Genomic DNA, 17,945 nt, shown 5'->3' with positions numbered 1-17,945 from the left:
CCATACACAGAAATAAACTCAAAATGGATAAAGACTTAAACATAAGATGTGAAAACATAAAAGTCTTAGAAGAATCCATAGGCAACACAATGATGAAAACATTTCCTATCTAACCCTTTACAAAAAGTTTGCTGCCCCTGATTTTACTCATTCTGCCCACTCATTTCTGATATCCTTACCACCTTAGGAATCATATGCTTTCTTGATCACTTTTCATTTGTGCAAGATTATTTTGTTTCTCCTGAAATTATAAGTCTGGGATGCTACCTCCAAAAAATGGTTTGTGTGCACATGGTCCTATGATATGACCATAATTTTTTCACATTTTCTCAAATGCTAAAATAAATGAATTTTGCTTCTGACCCATAATTCAAATGCTACTCAGTAAAACAGAGATTAAGCCCATTTCTGCTGTATAAAATCAAAATACATGGGTGTTACTATTTTTCAGGAAAAAAAAATTATTTCAGGCAGTTGAAGACTTTTGGAGAAGATAAAGAATGGTTTAAATGGCTCTGGGTGTGGCCTTCATATATTATCAGTAAGCCATCTGTCTGGGGCTAACAGTATATTGCCCAAGGAGGTGGCTAAGTTAGGGCCCCAGGAAGTTCAATGTTGAAGAGGCTAGCCTACCAAAGTGGGGGTGGAAAGTACCCAACTTCAAGAGGGTCTCAGAAATAGGATTCTTGGCCTGCACCTTGGAGCAGTCAGGTGCTGTTCCCCACCCCCCATCCCCACCACCCATCACTGTCCATATGGCGTAGGAAAGGGGAGGGGGAAGGCTGGTTCTTTTACTTTAGGTTTTCCCAGAAGCAAATCCTTTCATGCATATTTGAGTACAAGGAGTTTATTTGGGAGGCAGTCCTAGGCAACACCAGTCCAAGAAAGTTAGGAAAGAAAAGGCAGACAATGAAGGGTGTGTTATCAAACACACACCCACAGTGGACTGCTCACAGGCTCAGAGTCATCCCAACTGATGAGTGAGGTAGCTCCCAGGAATGTTAATTCTCCAGCACTGACTGGGGTTAGAACAGCCTTCCCAGGTTTCATAGGAAGCCTCAAGCCAAGGGACATAGACATTACTGGCAGCTGGAAGTTAGTCAGTGGCCCTGAGGAGCTAGGATGACAAGCTAGATGGTATGGTCACTGCACTGTCATTGTACAAAGAATATGGGGTAGAGTGTAGGGAGTGAGTTTGAGGAACTCTTGGTTCTGGTCCTGGAACTAACCCTGGCAAGTTAAATTACATGCTTTAAACTTCACTTTCTTCATCTATAAAATGAGAGTTGCTTGAGTCTTGAACATCCTTTCTAGACTAGACTCAACAAGTGACATACTAGTATATACAACCCTTAGAATAAGAGAAAACCACCTTTCACCTCATGGGAAATAGATTTCTTCTCCCCTTGAAGCCTGCTAGAACTCCATCCCTTTATCAGTCTGGAGGTTGTTAAGATCTTAGCCAAGTGTCAACCCACATAATCGTGCCTGGATCTCATATCTGCACACAGGCCACAGTAAAAAAATGGCTGATGTCATGACTGGTGTTTGTCTTCTCCTCCCTCTCTGAACATGCTGGAAGCTGAGTGGTGACCCATCCTGGGTGTACTGGGATGTACTAGGATGTAAAGAGAGCTGATGCTGGACAGAAGGAAGTGTAGTATTCAATTACATAAAAAGGTTCATCTTTCCTCCCCTTCAGTAATTTAAATTATATCGCAATGGAACCCAAAACAGCATACACATCACTTACCAATATATGTATTTCCAGAAATGGTATAAATGAAGCTTGTCCACCCTGAAAAAGGACCAGCAAAATTAAAAAGTTAGTGTCTAGAATACCAAAAGGAACAAAGATATAATAATATTTAACAATATATGTCTATAAGAAATATAAATATATAAATTTATAAATTTATATAACAGATATAAAAGATAAATTTGGAGATTAAATACTTTATTTCCTTTTAGATATTGACTTAAAAATTTAAGTTCAGTGAGCTGTTTAAAACACATACACTCACACATGGACACACACACACTCCTAAACCTAAATGATTTGGCCCCAACTGTTGTACAGCCACCCAAATAGACAGTGTACAATTTGCTGGGCTATATATCTATATAGATCTATATGCCAACTGCTATTTTAATAAGCTGTCCCTTCCAGTTCTAATATCATGCTAATAGCTGCAACACTCCAGTCTGGCTCATCTATAGTTCATTATGCTTCTTTCTCTCCAGGAACAAAATGCTAGAAATATGCTTTCCTTTACTTAGTTGCACGTTAGTTTTCAGTGAACTCATTTCTTCTTATCGATCCTAAAATAAAATATGAGATCCATGGATGCATAATCCATGGGGTCATATATGGGTTTTGAACAGCCTGTGCACTCCCTGGAACTGTCCGCGCAATTTTTCTAGTGTGGAAACTTTTCTGTGAAGAGGGCACACAGCACTCATCAGATTCCTACTGTGACCCATGGAGCCAAGAGCTCAAACCATGAACCACCTGCCTTTGGATCTTTGAGTACCAGCACTGGATTTTCATGGACATTTATGTATTGTACTCATGGTCCAGAAGAGATGATGTGGTGCCACTGAGAGACATGAATCTATAAATGGCAAGCTCAAAATGGAATTATGATGTCACTCCATGCCTTCAGTGGAAAAGGAAAAGATTCGGGAGGGGGTCAAAAAGAGACAAAATGGGAGACATATCTGTAATACTGTCAATAATAAAAAAGGGGAGGGGGGAAAGAAAGGGAAGGAAGGGGAAAGAAGGGGAGGGGAGGAGAAAGGAGGGGAGGGGAGGGAAGGGGAGGGAAGGGGAGGAAAAGACTTAGGAAGTGAATGCAGGGCAGCCTTCAAGGTGGAAGAGCAAGGCTCTAACTGAGTCCTCTAGTCTAGTAGAGGACACAGTTTTTCCTCTCTGAGATTTTATTAGAATAAGTTTTAAGGTCTTTGGAAGTAACACTATTTGCTCATATCTCATTCACACTTTTTCTCCCTTATTGACCCACTCTCTCAGTCTTCTAAGTTCAGTCTACTATCATTTAGTGAACATTTACCACTCACTGTGGGTAGAGATAGGAAAATGAATAAGGCACAGCTAAATTTTCAAGTCATATAATTCAGGGAGGTTCATGGTAGATGTAAAAATACATGCTAACAATTTACAGCCCCAATTGCATGTGCCTTATCTGGATGGGCTGGCTCTACTAGAGGAGTTCTCTCTCTGCTTTGTACTGATGCTAGTTAGCCTCATTTATACTAAAACTCTGCAACAAAGCCCATTCCTTCCCTTCCTTAGCTGCTTTTTTAAATTTTCACCATTAAAAGTTGTTTAAATTATTCAAAGTATAAATATCTTTATTGATTTTTCCATCATAAAAAGTAATACACGTAACTTGACAATACAGGTGTGGACAAAAGTAGGCTTATAATTGTGAATGAAATTCTTTTGAGTTAATAAAGATATCATAATAATCTGTATGTATTCTTCTGTATGAACAACTGTAAACTCTCTTTTACCAATGCCTGTATTTTAATACCGTGAAAGTACTATGTGATGTTATCTAAACAAAAAGCATCTTTCTGCAATCTTCATACTTACTCTGACATGAATATTGTTAGTAATTCTGTATTTGTACTTTAAGTTTCTTTTATATTTTTTGCACTACATATTGTTTGCTTAAAAATGAGAATTAACTCAATGACCTGGTTGGATGCCTTTTCATGTAAAAATTTAGATAAATAGCTCATCCTTGGGAAGGACTGAAAAGCAGTCCATTGTAAGGACACATCATAATTTAAGGTATTAAAAATAATGGTTTCTGAATTTGACAGAACCTCAAAGTTTTCACCTGCTCAACTAGGTTTTTATTTGGGATTATTTGGATTATTTGATCTAATATCATGTCTCCTCTACCCCCTTTGCTTCATTCCTACTCACCCTCCAAGCAGAAAACTAGTCTACACCTAATCGCCTGGGTCTGCTTGCTTTCCCTGTTTATTTCTTACATGATCCAAAAGGACCAAACATTTGTACAAAGGAATGGCCAAGTCAATCTAGCAAGTACATTCACCTATTTTGCCCTGTGAAAAAATCTTCTATTAGAATATAGAAGCCAACTTCATTAGTAATGACATAATTCATGTTACTAGTTGGAAGAACACGGGGTTAGAGGGAATGGTATAGGAACAAGGGCTATTTCCTCTTCCCTCAGCCCCCCACTTCTTTTTAAAATGTGGTCCATCTGCTCTTGCTTCTGTTAAACTTAGATTAATTTCATCAAGCATTGTTTCTTAAAGCTACAGCAAAGCATGAGCCAAATTGTTTAAGAACCACCACATTTTATTAGAATTCCTTCTCTGCCTTGTATCAGCAAAGAGTTATCTTGTGAGATTTTTCAAATCCTTCTTCACTTTCTTCCCCCACCTCTCCTCCCACTTTTCTGTCCTGCACTAGGAATGATAAGATCCTCACATTTTTATTCTGCTGTCAGAGGTCACTGGCCCTACAGTTTCCTGTCTTCTACAAATGTCCTCCCCAAGCTACTGGCTCTTTGCAGCTGGGAAACTCTTCCCTTTCCTCAGGCAATAAGAAAGAAAATGAGCTGGGATGGAGGTTACATTTTACCTCTGGCCCTGTAGGACAGTTTAATCAGTAACACATTTAAGTTAGAACTCTCTTAGTCAAACATAAAAAATGTAAAACTTTGCTTTTAAATATGTAAATCATTTTCTGTGGCATTTGCTCTCATTTCCATGGAGGTTCCCAATTCTTGCAAAGGTCCCTGGTGAGAGCTTTACTTGACCTACATTCCTTGGCTTAATCCAGCTCATTTTCCTTCTGCCTCTCAGTCTTAGAGTTCATTAGTTCATTGAATTTTACAACTACTCCTTATACATATGTGTTTTAGTAAAATAATAACAAAATAACCCCAAAATGTGTATATTTACATACATATATATGTCAGTGTACAAAAGTAAGAGTAGATACATCTGTGATTTCCCCTAAATGTGGTATATATAGAGAAGGTACCACTATGGGCTGAGAAGGGAGGAAAAGGGAATGTGGGGATGGGGATGAAAATTTAAAAAAGGGAAAAAGTTAATGTACGCTACCACGCTTTTTGTCATAAAAATTATGTATAAGGGTAGGCATATGTTTAAATGAATGACTTAATTTGTGTGTGTGTGGGGGGGTTATACTTAAAAATAAGCAGAATGAAAAAAAAAGAAAATAATGGGTTTGAGGTTGATGACTAATGACCTCAGGTGTAACCATTTTTTCAAAGTGTTCTTTTTTTTAATCTTTATTGTTGAAAGTATTATAGATGTCCTCCCTTTCCCCCCCTTGCCCTTTCTACCCATTTCCCTTCCAATCTCAGGCTTTCAATACCCTATTGTCTGTGTTCAAGGGCACTGCATATATGTGTATAAATCCTTTGGTTAATCTCTTCCCACCCACTCCCTCCTCCTCCCCTCTTCCTTCTGAGACCCTGTAATCTATTCCATGTTTCCAGGCCTCTGGTTCTATTTTTTTATTTTTTATTTTTTATAAAATTGGTCTTAAGTTCCTGGGAGTTTTATATTATTCTCTGTATTTAAATGTCAGTGTAAAGGTAAGTAAGTATTCCATAGCAATACTTTTATCAAGAATTGTGTATATTGCCCTAGCCCAGTGATTGGCAAACTCATTAGTCAACTGAGTCAAATATCAACAGTACAATGATTGAAATTTCTTTTGAGAGCCAAATTTTTTAAACTTAAATTTCTTCTAATGCCACTTCAAAATAGACTCGCCCAGGCCGTGGTGTTTTGTGGAAGAGCCACACTCAAGGGGCCAAAGAGCCCCATGTGGTTCGTGAGCTGCAGTTTGGCAACCATGGCCCTAGCCAGTTTGACTCAGTGGATAGAGTGTTGGCCTGGGATCTGAAGGGTCCCGGGTTTGATTCCGATCAAGGGCACATGCCCAGGTTGTAGGCTCGATCCCCAGTGGTGGGGGGGTGCAGGAGGCAATCAATCAATGAGTCTCTCTCATCATTGATGTTTCTATATCTCTCTCCCTTTCCCTTCCTCTCTGAAATCAATAAAAATATATTTTTTAAAAGAATTGTGTATATCTCAATCAAAGTTGTGTGTACCACAATCAAAGATGTGTGTATCTCAATTAGAGATGTGCTTGCACATAAGTAAGAAGGTCAGATTTTGCCTCCAGGAACACTGAAGTCAATAGTAGCCAGGAAGTCAGGAGATGTGCATAAAAACACTGCCTTGTCCAGAAAGCCTTTATGTGGCCTTGATATTGGCTAATTGTTAGGTCTTGGTGTTCATACCTGTAAAATGAGGGAAGTGTCCCAGAGGTTCCTGCCCTAACATTCTATGATTTTCATAACTTGAAAGGACCCACCAATATTGGCTAGTTGATACATAATTTAACATAAACTGAATTCATAGACCTTTGTGCTGAGGTTCAGAATCAAGAACATTCCAGAGAAAGTACCATCCCTCCTTTCATTCCTGCAATGATCACTAAACCCCAGAACCCATCATACCTTTAGGAACAGGCTGGGAATGCTTTGCTCCTTGGTCCAATTTGAAGTCCAAATATAAGGTTGGTGTGCGAGTGTAAATCTTGGACTGAAAAGAAAGGGGAAACCGTCAGCATCTTTCCAAGAATAGGGTTCTTCTTTACTTCAACTGGGCCCTTCTAGAAGGCCTGGGGTATGAATCCATTATGTACAATTCCTCCTTTGGAAGGTGCAGTTAAAGTTGGGTAGCGGGTAGGGGCTGGATGGTTTGCCATTACAGCTCCCTCTTAAGAGTCTTGGTCTAAAAGTTAGCCTTCCTGGCTTTTCAATGCGGTGACAAGCTATTTCAGGATGGCAGCTATCTCCAACAGCCGTTTCTCAAATATGGTCAGATGTTAATCATTTACTGGCCAGTAGTTGCTCCAAATTTCCACTTGATATCTCTCATCCAATTGCATATTTCTTGCCTAGGTCTCAATAAAGCTATGTGTATTTTGAAATAAAAAGGGACCAGTAAGCATTTTTTATTTGTTCTAATTTGGACCTCGGGGGGGGGGGGGGGGAAAGGTGGTCTACTATTGCTGGCTTGAAAAAGCCATGACTTCAAATGTAAGAAACGCAAACTTTTACAGGATTTTCCATTGTACACAGTGGCTTTGATTCTGGCAACAGTTCAACAGAGTTTGTAATTCAATATGATATCGTTCTGAATCACTGGCATAGATCAAAACCCAAGGGATGATCACTGTTGCTATAAACTTGATGATGCCTCATTGTCTATCATAAAGCCCAAGTACTAGTTTTTCTTAAACTTAAAATACAAACAAAAAATGAAAAAGCACATAAAGCTATATTTGGCAAGGATATAAAGTAATTAACTTTCATACACTACTGGTGGGACTGTAACTTGGTATAAAACAAGTCAGATAAATCTCACAAGCATAATGCTAAGCACATGAAGGAAAACACACAAGATAATATACCATATTATTCCATTTCCATAAAGTTCAAACAAATCAAAGCTAGCCCTGACCAGTGAGGCTCAGTTGGTTGGAGTGTCGTCCCATGCACCAAAAGGTGTGGGTTCGATTTCCGTCAGGGCACACACCTAGGTCACATGTGTCAAACACAAGGCCCGCGGGCCAAATCCAGCCCACCAGGCCTTGCAATGTGGCCCGCACCGCACTGTCATCACTGCACTCCGCTATCAGTTTATGACATTGTCAGTTTATGACTGTTCAGTAAACCATTCGGCCCGCGATTTAGGCTGGATTTTAGATTTTGGCCCCTTCTCTGACTGAGTTCGACACCCCTAACCTAGGTTGTGGGTTTGATCCCTTGTCAGGGTGCTTATTGGAGACAGCTGATCGATGTCTCTCTCTCTCTCTCTCTCTCTCTCTCCTTCTCTCCTCTCCCTCTCCCTATCTCTCTCCATCTCTCTCTCCCTGTCTCTACCTCCCTCTCTTTAAAAAAAATCAGTAAACTATCCTCAGGTGAGGATTTTTTTAAAAAGCAAAATTAGTCTATGTTGTTAAAAGCCAGAAAAGTGGTTACCTTGGGAAGTTTGGTAACTGGATCAGTTTAAAAGGGAGCTTCTGGGGCCTAATAATGTTGTTTCTTTTATTTTTATTTGTTATTATTTTTGTAAGATTTATTTTTAAGAAGTTGCAACTTAAATACAGTGAAATGCACAAACCTGAAATATAGTATACAGATTTTTCTTTGCTACATTTTTTTTGCCTATCTTACCTAATAAAAGAGAAACATGAAAATTAACTATCACTCTGCTACGCCCACAGCCAATCAGAGTGAGTATGCAAATTAACCCAACAAAGGTAGGAGTTAATTTGCATATGTGGGCTTGGAGCTGCCAGGAGGGGCATGAAGCCTGCTATGAGAGGAAGGGGAACAGCGGAGGGAACTATGGGAGCCATGCTCAGGACAGAAGCAAGGACTTGCTGGCTCCCCGGCGGGCTGGAAGTGGGACATGCTGGCTCCCTGGTGGCCAGGGATTGGGGACTTGCCAGCTCCTGGGCAGCTGGGTGTGAAGCCAAGGGAAGAAAGGCCTATTCTTGTATGAATATCATGTAACCGGCCTCTAGTATACCTATATCAGGCCAAAGAAGACTATCACACCAGAAGGCTTCCTCGTGCCCCTTCTGAGTCATTACCCCCAAAATTAATTTGCAAATTAAAAAAATCCAACTTTTGAAAAATATGATTGATAGACAATAAATGGGCTATTTCACAGTATTTGATACATTTTGATATATATAAACCTCTGAAAACATCAATTAAGATAGTAAACATATCCCATCACTCTTAGAAGTTTTCTCAGGCCTCTTTGTAATCCCTCCATCTCATACTCCTTATCCCCCAGCAACCATTGCCTGCACTTTATTAAATTTTATATAAATGGAATCATATACATGTAATTTTTGGTCTTGTTAATTTACTCAATAATTATGTTCTATTTCTTGACCTGGTTTCTGATTTCATGACTGTGTTCACTTGATGAAAATGCTCTGAGCTGTACACTTGATTTGTACATTTGTTTGTGTATTTGTTATACCCAAGTGGCCAGATTATTATGATCTCTGAAATGCCTTTTTCAGGAAGGGTGATTTGGTATGATTAAAGTGTACATTTGTATGCCTATTAAATTGTATAATAGAGAATTATAAATAATGCTATCAGAAAATTATTCCCTTTCTTATGATTGTTTAGTGTACTGAAGTTTTGGGCTTTAAATGGTCTGGTAGGTGGTTTTATATGGCTTAGAAGGTCAAGATGCATCAATACAGCTTCAAAAACAGAAAAGCAAATTCCCTTGTGCATACATAAATGAAACCAGAAAGATCTGTGACATCAAGTGCAGCCTGAGGCCAAAGATTCACAATTAATCTGAGGAGCTTGAAACATATATAACACAAGGGCAGCACCAGCAAGATGTAGGAGCTGATTCCCTAGAATCATTAGGTGTGTGAGGCACCATATGGAAAGAATCTGGTTTTGCCTAATGAAGCCTTCTCAAATTACCTTTAAGAAGATAAAGGGTAAGTGTCACATAATATCAGATGACTCCTCTATATGAGCAATATTTTGTTCTCTTCCAGAAAAAGAACCCCTGTTTGGTTTAAAGGTCATCTCACATAGCAAAATTTTCACTGATACAATGCCTAGGGCAGGAGAAACAAATGAAAAAATAAACGAATGGGACTACATTAAACTAAAAAGCTTCTGCACAGCAAAAGATACCAGGATCAAAATGAAAAGGGAGCCCAATGTATGGGAGAACATATCTGCTAATAATATAGCTGGTAAGGAGTTAATTTCCAAAATATATAAAGTACTCATACAACTCAACAAAAGGAAGACAAACAATCCAATCAAAAGTGGGCAGAGGACCTGAATAGACACTTCTCCAAAGAGGACATACAAATGTCCAAGACAAATATGAAAAAATGCTCAATGTCACTAATCATCAGAGGGGTGCAAATTAAAACAACAATGATATACTACCTCACACCTGTCAAAATGGCTACCATCAGTAAATCAAGAAGGAACCCTAGCACATTGCAGGTGGGAATGCAGCTTGGCACAGCCACTATGGAAAACAGAGTGGAGTTTCCTTAAAAAATTAAAAATAGGACTGCCATTTGCCTCAGTGATTCCCACTTGTGGGAATATATCCTAAGAAGCCAGAAACACCAATCAGAAAGAATATATACACCCCTATGTTCATAGCAGCTCAATTTACAATAGATAAGATCTGAAAACAGCCCATCAGTAGATGAGTGGACAAAAAAGCTGTGGTACATTTACACAATGGAATACTATGCAAACTATAAAAAAGAAGGCTCTCTTACCCTTTGAGACGACATGGAGGGACTTAGAAAGTATTGTGCTAAGTGAAATAAGCCAAGGCAAGTATCACATGATATTACTTACATGTGGAACCAAATGAACAAAATAAATTGACAAAATAGATCCAATGGAAGCATCCAACAGTCAGGATTCTCAGAGGGAAGGTGAGGGAGGAAAGAGATCAACCAAAGAACTTAAATTCATACATGCATAACCCATGGACATAGACAATAGTGGGATGAAGGCCTGGTGAGGGGTCAGGACTGGGGAAGAGGAGTGTCAATGAGGGAAAAAGAGTGACATCTGTAATATTCAAAATGGGTCAGGGTTAGTTTTAAAAATTAAGAAAACACATTTATAAATGGTTTTCCTAACCTCTCCCTCAGTGGCAGATGCAGCAGCCCTGCCTACAACAGAGATTAATCACAAAGAGGTTCTTAGTTTAATTTTTACTAATATTCTCCCAGAATTTAGTCATAAAAATAATCTTGATCTGGAAACCAAGTCTTTGATGCTAGGATTGCCTTTCTTGCTGATTAGCGAAAAACTTTTCTTCTTCTGGGCTTAGTTCACTCATCTGAAAATCTCGTCTTGAGACTCACTGATGTTAAAGTCTATCTCTGATTCTAAAATTCTGAATAAGAAAATTAATGTTTTCCTCCACATTTTCATTTTTAAAATTTCCTTCTGACTTCTCAGACTAGAGCTATAGAAAAGCGAGATGTGGCTGGGGTGAGGAGGGCAACCAGGTCTATTCTTGCCCTCAAACTCAGTCATCAATCTTATTTTTAAATATATTTTTATTGGTTTTTTACAGATAGGAAGAGAGAGGGATAGAGAGAAACATCTATGAGAGAGAGTCATCAATCAGCTGCCTCCTGCATATCTCCCACTGAGGATGTGCCCGCAACCAAGGTACATGCCCTTGATCGGAATTGAACCTGGGACCTCTCAGTCTGCAGGCCGATGCTCTGTCCACTGAGCCAAACAGGTTAGGACTCAGTCATCAATCTTGCTGTCTGGGCTTGCTTTTACTTTTTTTTCCTGCCTCTAATTTCTCAACCTTATTTGTGTTGTCAAAAAATAGTACTTTATCTCTTTAAGATTGCAACTACTTAGATACACATGTATGCGCGCAAAACACACAGAATTCTGTACTTATTTACTCATTCATAAATTTTAAACAGAAACCAATTAGAGACATTACAATATTATAAAGCCACAAATATACTCTATTGTCTTTCAGCATGAAAAGGACTAAAGGGAAACTTTTCATTTATTTTGAAGGAATTTTTCATCACCTTATTAACCTAAATAGAATTCTGATACTAATACCCTTTTTTTATTGAAAATCAGGTTATTGAAGATTTCAATATAACACACATCTTGAATAATCAACTACCCCAAACCTAAAAATACATTATTGTATTTCAATTAATCAATAATGTGATAAAATTCTCAAACACACATAGTTTTTGAAAAGCAGGTAGATTTGGGTTTTTGGTTGTTGTTTTTTTTAGTTTTTATCTTCCATGGTACTCTGTTGAAATAGCAAATATAAATTATATTTGTTTAACTCAACATAACATCAGCTTCAAATTCAGTTTAAGCAAGCCTGGATTTGATTTTTCTATTACACACTGCTGATTGGCAAAAATGAAGAAATTATCACCAATAGGCACATTCTTTTCTGTGATCTGTTTTGTTTATTTTTATGTTTAGTATTAAACTATTAATAAACCTTCATAATACAATGAGAATTTAATGAAATAAATCATTTTTTTGGTAAAAACTTAGCTCCGTATCTATTTCCATAGGATTAAAATAAATTGGTCCAGTCTAACCTAAAGTAAAACATTCCTCTAAGGATGTTTCAGCGTGAACAAAACTAACACCTTTCAATCACTGAAATTTTCTCTTCCTTTTCTCTATTTTGATCCTGATTAATAGTACTGGCACAGGTACTAAAATCTAAAGCTATTCCTCCTTTGTCTTTCTTCTCAGTTCATAATTCTTTGTTAGAAGTATTTAGAAAAGTTATCTTTAAATGAGTTAGTCTGTATGTGAAAGGCCTATTGGATTAAAATCTTAAAGTTCAAATATCAAGTAGGCAACGTTTCTAGAAGGTAAATAACTCTTCATAAAAGGTTAGGGGTGAATTTTGGCTAACCAACAACAGGAGTGCTACAAAACCAATACAAATCTTGTCCCTTGTTCTCTATAAATATGTCAGAATGAAACCTTTAATGAGCCAAAAACACCACTCCAATAATGACCAAAAACAACCAAGACCAAACAGGGTCTACAAAACCACTTCCTTCCGAACCCCAACTACCTTCATCTTCTATCCTTCAAAGGCTTCCTGCTTACCCTGGCTTTTGGTATGATACCCCTGTCAAGCTGGCTTTCTTCCTGTTTTTATCTGTAAATGTGATCTTATTTAGGAGATTAAATGCCTTCCACATGGAAGGCATCTGGCTTGCAAACATCTTCCCAGAGCATGCTACAGTTGGTGAGAGTGGCAAAGGAAATGTCTTTCATATTGCCACAGCTACTTTCACAATTAACTGCCACCCATTTATCCCTGAATGCTGCTAATTTTGCCACCATGCTGGTCTTCCTTCCCTAAAAGCAAGTGGCAGCCATTTGTTACATATCAGAGCTGTAATAAATGCTTTTCATTTCCTTTTGGGAACAATTTCAAAGACCCTTTATGATATAATGATTTGTCAGAAAATGCACTCATGTTCTCAATCTTACTATACTATGTAACTTAAGCAAATTATTCTAAGTAACTATACTAACAAGTGTGAATTTTCAATATCCAGTAAGAAAAAGGAATAGTGTTTCTACCTGTTCCTGGCTGCTCACCCTCATGTTGACTCATGCCCTTAATGTTGGATGTTGTTTTAAGGTGTTTTTTTTTTCCTTTTATATGGTTGCTAACTTTTAAAAATATATATTTTATTGATTTTTTTTTTTACAGCAAAGAAGGAAGAGGAATAGAGAGTTAGAAACATCAATGAGAGAGAAAGATCAATCAGCCGCCTCCTGCACACACCCTATGAGGGATGTACCTGCAACCAAGCTACATACCCTTGACCGAAATCGAACCAGGGACACTTCAGTCCGCAGGCCAAGGCTTTATCCACTGAGCTAAACTGGTTTCAGCTGGTTGCTAACTTTTGATGAATATCTTTACAGATAAATCTTTGACCATATTTCTTTTTTTTCTTCACAGTGAAATTTTGGGCCTAAAACTGTAGACATTTTAAGGGCTCTTGATATATCTGTAGGTTTCTGACTACATGTAATGTGGCCAAAAGCAAACTGTTCAACATGATCATGTACATAAACAGCAATTTTGCTCAACATGTCTACTAGTAGTCATTGGTTTTTCTAGACTTGTTAATTTTGCTCACCTCAGGCAGTTTTCAACTTAGTATGTGCTCTACAAACTTTCTCTCTTATAACTCCCTATTGCTAGCAAGTTAACTCATTCCAACAATTCCCCTGTTGTTGCCCATTTAGATTTTTCCCAATATATGTTTGCCACAAACATTTTAGCATCTTAATTGCTGGGGGGGGGGAAGGTAAAGAAAAAGAAAAAAAAATATTGGAGAATCTGGAAAAAAAATGGACAAAAACAAAAAAATAAGGAAAAAGCTTAACCTGAAAATGTTTAAAGGCACCAACTCCATAGTACAAATAGCAATGTTTGAACAGCCATTGCCTAGCAGTGTTTTTTTTGAACAAAAATTCATTTTAGTAAATTGTTATACTAACTGACTTGCTTTCATCCAAATTGTTTTTTATCAAATCACTTGGGAACTATCTGTAAATAGTACCTATCTCATCAAAATGTTGACCATCTAATATTTTTAATTTTACCTAATTTAAGAAGCAGAAGTAGATATCTTCTTACTCTTTTAATTTGACTATCAGTTTAGGTGACAATACTAATTTTAACTTACCAAATACTATTAAACATTATTAATATAAAACAATATCTAAATATGTGTGTGTGTGTGTGTGTGTGTGTGTGTGTGTGTATGGCTTAGTACCTAACAGGTACAGTTCTAGGTGCTACATGTATATTAATTAGGCTACTTGTGTTTCCCTTTTTATAAACTATCTTCTCATTAACCTACTTAAGTTTTTATTAATTATTAAATAGCTCCCTCATTTGAGAAATACTGATAGAGAGCTTGCTACTCATTGAATATGTATATTGGTGAATAAAAGATCTGGTCAGGCTTTGTGGCATTTACTTTCTAGTGAGGTAGACAATTAACAAAATAAATACAAAATTATACAGACTGTAAAAGAAATAGAGTACAGAGAGAGAAAATAAAATGGGGAATAGAAAGCCTCACTGGATAAGAGGTGGGGTAAGAGGTTTCTGGGCAGAGAAAGGAGCACAGCAGGTACAAAGGCCTGGAGGCAATAAATTGCTTGGAGGAATCAGGAACTGAGTGGAGAACAAGATGTAGAAACAAAGAAGTTGCTGGAGATGTAGAAACAAAGAAGTTGCATGAGTTCAAAGAATTAGAGAAAACTCACTCAGGTGTAAATCAGAGTAAGGTATTTAGGATTTCTTTAAAGTTCAATGACAACATTTGACCCAAATTTATCTTAAAGAGATGTCTTGAGCTACTATGTGGAGAACTGGAAGGTAGTAAGAATAGGTTTTAAATTTGAGCAGCAAGTGATGGTGCCATTCATTCATTAAAATGGAGAACACCAAAAAGAAAACAAGTTTTCATTTGTTTGTTTGTCAAGACAGGTGGGGGTAGGGAAAAATAAGACTTCCACTTTTGCTATTTAAAATTTGACATGCCTTGCCGGGACCGGTTTGGCTCAGTGGATAGAGCGTCGGCCTGCGGACTGAAAGGTCCCAGGTTCGATTCCAGTCAAGGGCATGTACCTTGGTTGCAGGCACATCCCCAGTGGGGGGTGTGCAAGAGGCAGCTGGTCGATGTTTCTCTCTCATCGACGTTTCTAACTCTCTGTCCCTCTCAATTCCTCTCTGTGTAAAATCAATAAAATATATTTAAAAAAAATAAATAAAATAAAATAAAATAAAATTTGACATGCCTGGGGACCATGCGAATGGAGATGTCAAGTAGAGAGAGTACACAGAGGTTACTCTTGTGCTATGAATATAAATGTGTGAGTTATAAGACTATAACTGGCATATAAATTCATGAAATGACACTGCTGGTGCAGCCACTATGGAAAATAGTAGAGTTTCCTCAAAAAAATAATGGAGCTGCCATTTGACCCAGTGATCCCCCTTCTAGGAATATAGCCTAAGAAACCTGAAACACCACTCAGAAAGAATATATGCACCCCTATGTTCACATCAGCACAATTTACAATAGCTAAGATTTGGAATCAGCCTAAGTGCCCATCAGCAGATGAATGGATTACAAAGCTGTGGGGAGATGATGTTCAATGACAGAGAAGTGGACTCAGGACTGAGATCCAGGGAACTTGAGCATTACAGGGGGGTCTGGTAGAGGGAAAGGTACCTACCTGAGAAAAGAAACTGAGGAGTAAGGAGATCCAGAGTCACAAGAATGCATTATCTCAGTGGCCAAAGTGAGGAAGAGGAAGCATTCAACTCATGGAAAGGAAGATTTAACTTTAGGGGGGGTAAAAAGACCTCTGGGCTTGGCCACATGGAAGTCAGTAGTAACTCAGTGCACTGATGAGGGAGGAGATCAGGTTGAGAGCATTGGGGAAGGAGGGAAGCGGAGATAATGTGTGCAGACAAATCATCTGTGAAGCATGACTCTGAGAGGGAGCAGAGAATCTGGGGGCTGTGGGGTCAACAGGTTGGGAGCTTCTCTTATCAATTGATATGACATGTGTGGTGTTTTTTTTTTTTTTAAATAAAGTAAGGTTATTCGTTTTTAATAATATGTTATAAAAATCTTCCAGTTTGCTTTTGGCCTTTAACCGCATTGATGGCAGTTCTAACATGGGACAGATCTATCTTTTCTTTCCAATGCTTTTAAACTTAGAAAGTCTTTCTCCATCCAAAGATGAAATTAAATATTTGCCTATATTTTTCTAGTTCAACATTTTAAGCAGTTTAATATTTGATCTATGCCATATCTATATTACCATTAGGTGTGAGAGCATGAGCTAAACTGGTTTCTTTTTATAAATGGTTAACTGGTTGTCCCAGTTGTCCCAGTTAATGGTTAACCAGTTGTCCCAGTTAACTGATAATAATATTCTTTATCATTATTAAGTTTGCATATTTATTTGGGTCTATTTCAGGTAAATTCTGTTTCTGTCAACTACAAGGAAAAGCCTCAATGGAGAAAAGTCCCTAAAGAGGAAGATGTATGCCATAAGGAATTCTTGTCATCATCTAGTCAAGTGGTCGGCAAACTGCGGCTTAAGAGCCACATGCGACTCTTTAGCCCCGTGAGTGTTCTAATGCCACTTCTTCAAATTAGACTCGCCCAGGCCAAAAACCGACTTCTGTGCATGGGCCACGAAGTTCCAATCGCACTGTAAGTGTGCACCCATACGTGGTATTTTGTGGAAGAGCCACACTCAAGGGGCCAAAGAGCCGCATGTGGCTCACAAGTTGTGCTTTGCTGGGCACTGATCTAGTACTTCTCCCACAGGGCTTCCCAATCTCCTTGTCTTCTTCCATCACTTTCCCACTTTTAGTCTGCTGGGCTTTGCACTAGGGAAAAAACAAACACAGAACATTTTCTCTACCACTTATACCTTTACACACTCAGGAAACTCACTACCACACCTCTTTGGCCCTTGTGTGAAGAGCCATACCTTCCTCTTTTTCCTGGAGATCTTAAGACTTTGAGGAAGTGAAAAGTTGATTTACCACATTATTCAAATCAAATTTGCAACTCTCATTATTTAGAATAGGCTGATGGTCTTCAACAAAATGATGTCTTCTGTCCTCCATCCAAAGCACTCTGATTTCTGAATTCTTGGTTATTTTAAAGAATTCCGATAAGGAGTGGGAGAGATTAGTTTCCGTCCCTAGTGCCAAAGGTATCGTGGGAAGGATTAAAACCCTGTAATCATATTTTGACATATACATGAAGTGCTACATAAAGAGAAAACAAGAAACTCTTAGGCAAAATGCCAATGGCTCTGTATAGGGTGAGAGTTAGAGAGGGCCAAACATTTTTAACTTTTGTGAACAATAATGATTGTGAAAAATCTTGAGCATCAAACTGTGCAGCTAAACAAGAATTTTGGACATAGCCAAAGTATCCTGCAGTCTATTCTCTACAGCATCCTTTTCAAGCAGCACTTTAGTCGACAGTAATACTCTCATCCCTCTCCTCTCGCCTTTTGTTTTTTAGGGGAGCAGTAGTGAGGGTAGGAAAGCTCAAGGGGAAGAGGATTTCACAGTCCTGAAATTTAACCACAGTCATGTAAATTGTGAAACTGGACTTTGATTTCTTCACCCTTTGAGTCAGCATTCTTGAACAAAATTGGCTTACAAATGTTCAAATTTTCTGAAAATTGAAAACAGAGAGCATA

The 17,945-nt window shown here is 38.1% G+C and overlaps 1 protein-coding gene across 1 annotated transcript in view; it reads right to left on the bottom strand.

Moving 5' to 3' along the window:
• The window catches only part of PIR (pirin), a 72,477-nt gene that overhangs the window by 18,798 nt on the left and 35,734 nt on the right, over nt 1-17,945 (bottom strand). The window contains exons 6-7 of the mRNA XM_084869910.1: nt 6,564-6,648; nt 1,754-1,798 (exon numbers count right to left, since the gene is read on the bottom strand). Coding sequence (XP_084726036.1) covers nt 1,754-1,798; nt 6,564-6,648 — 130 coding nt within the window. The remainder of the gene's footprint in view (nt 1-1,753; nt 1,799-6,563; nt 6,649-17,945) is intronic.

Source organism: Pipistrellus hanaki (genome assembly GCF_964339955.1).
Source record: "Pipistrellus hanaki genome assembly, chromosome: X".
Classification (NCBI taxonomy): domain Eukaryota; kingdom Metazoa; phylum Chordata; class Mammalia; order Chiroptera; family Vespertilionidae; genus Pipistrellus; species Pipistrellus hanaki.
This window is presented reverse-complemented; position numbering and strand designations above follow the sequence as displayed.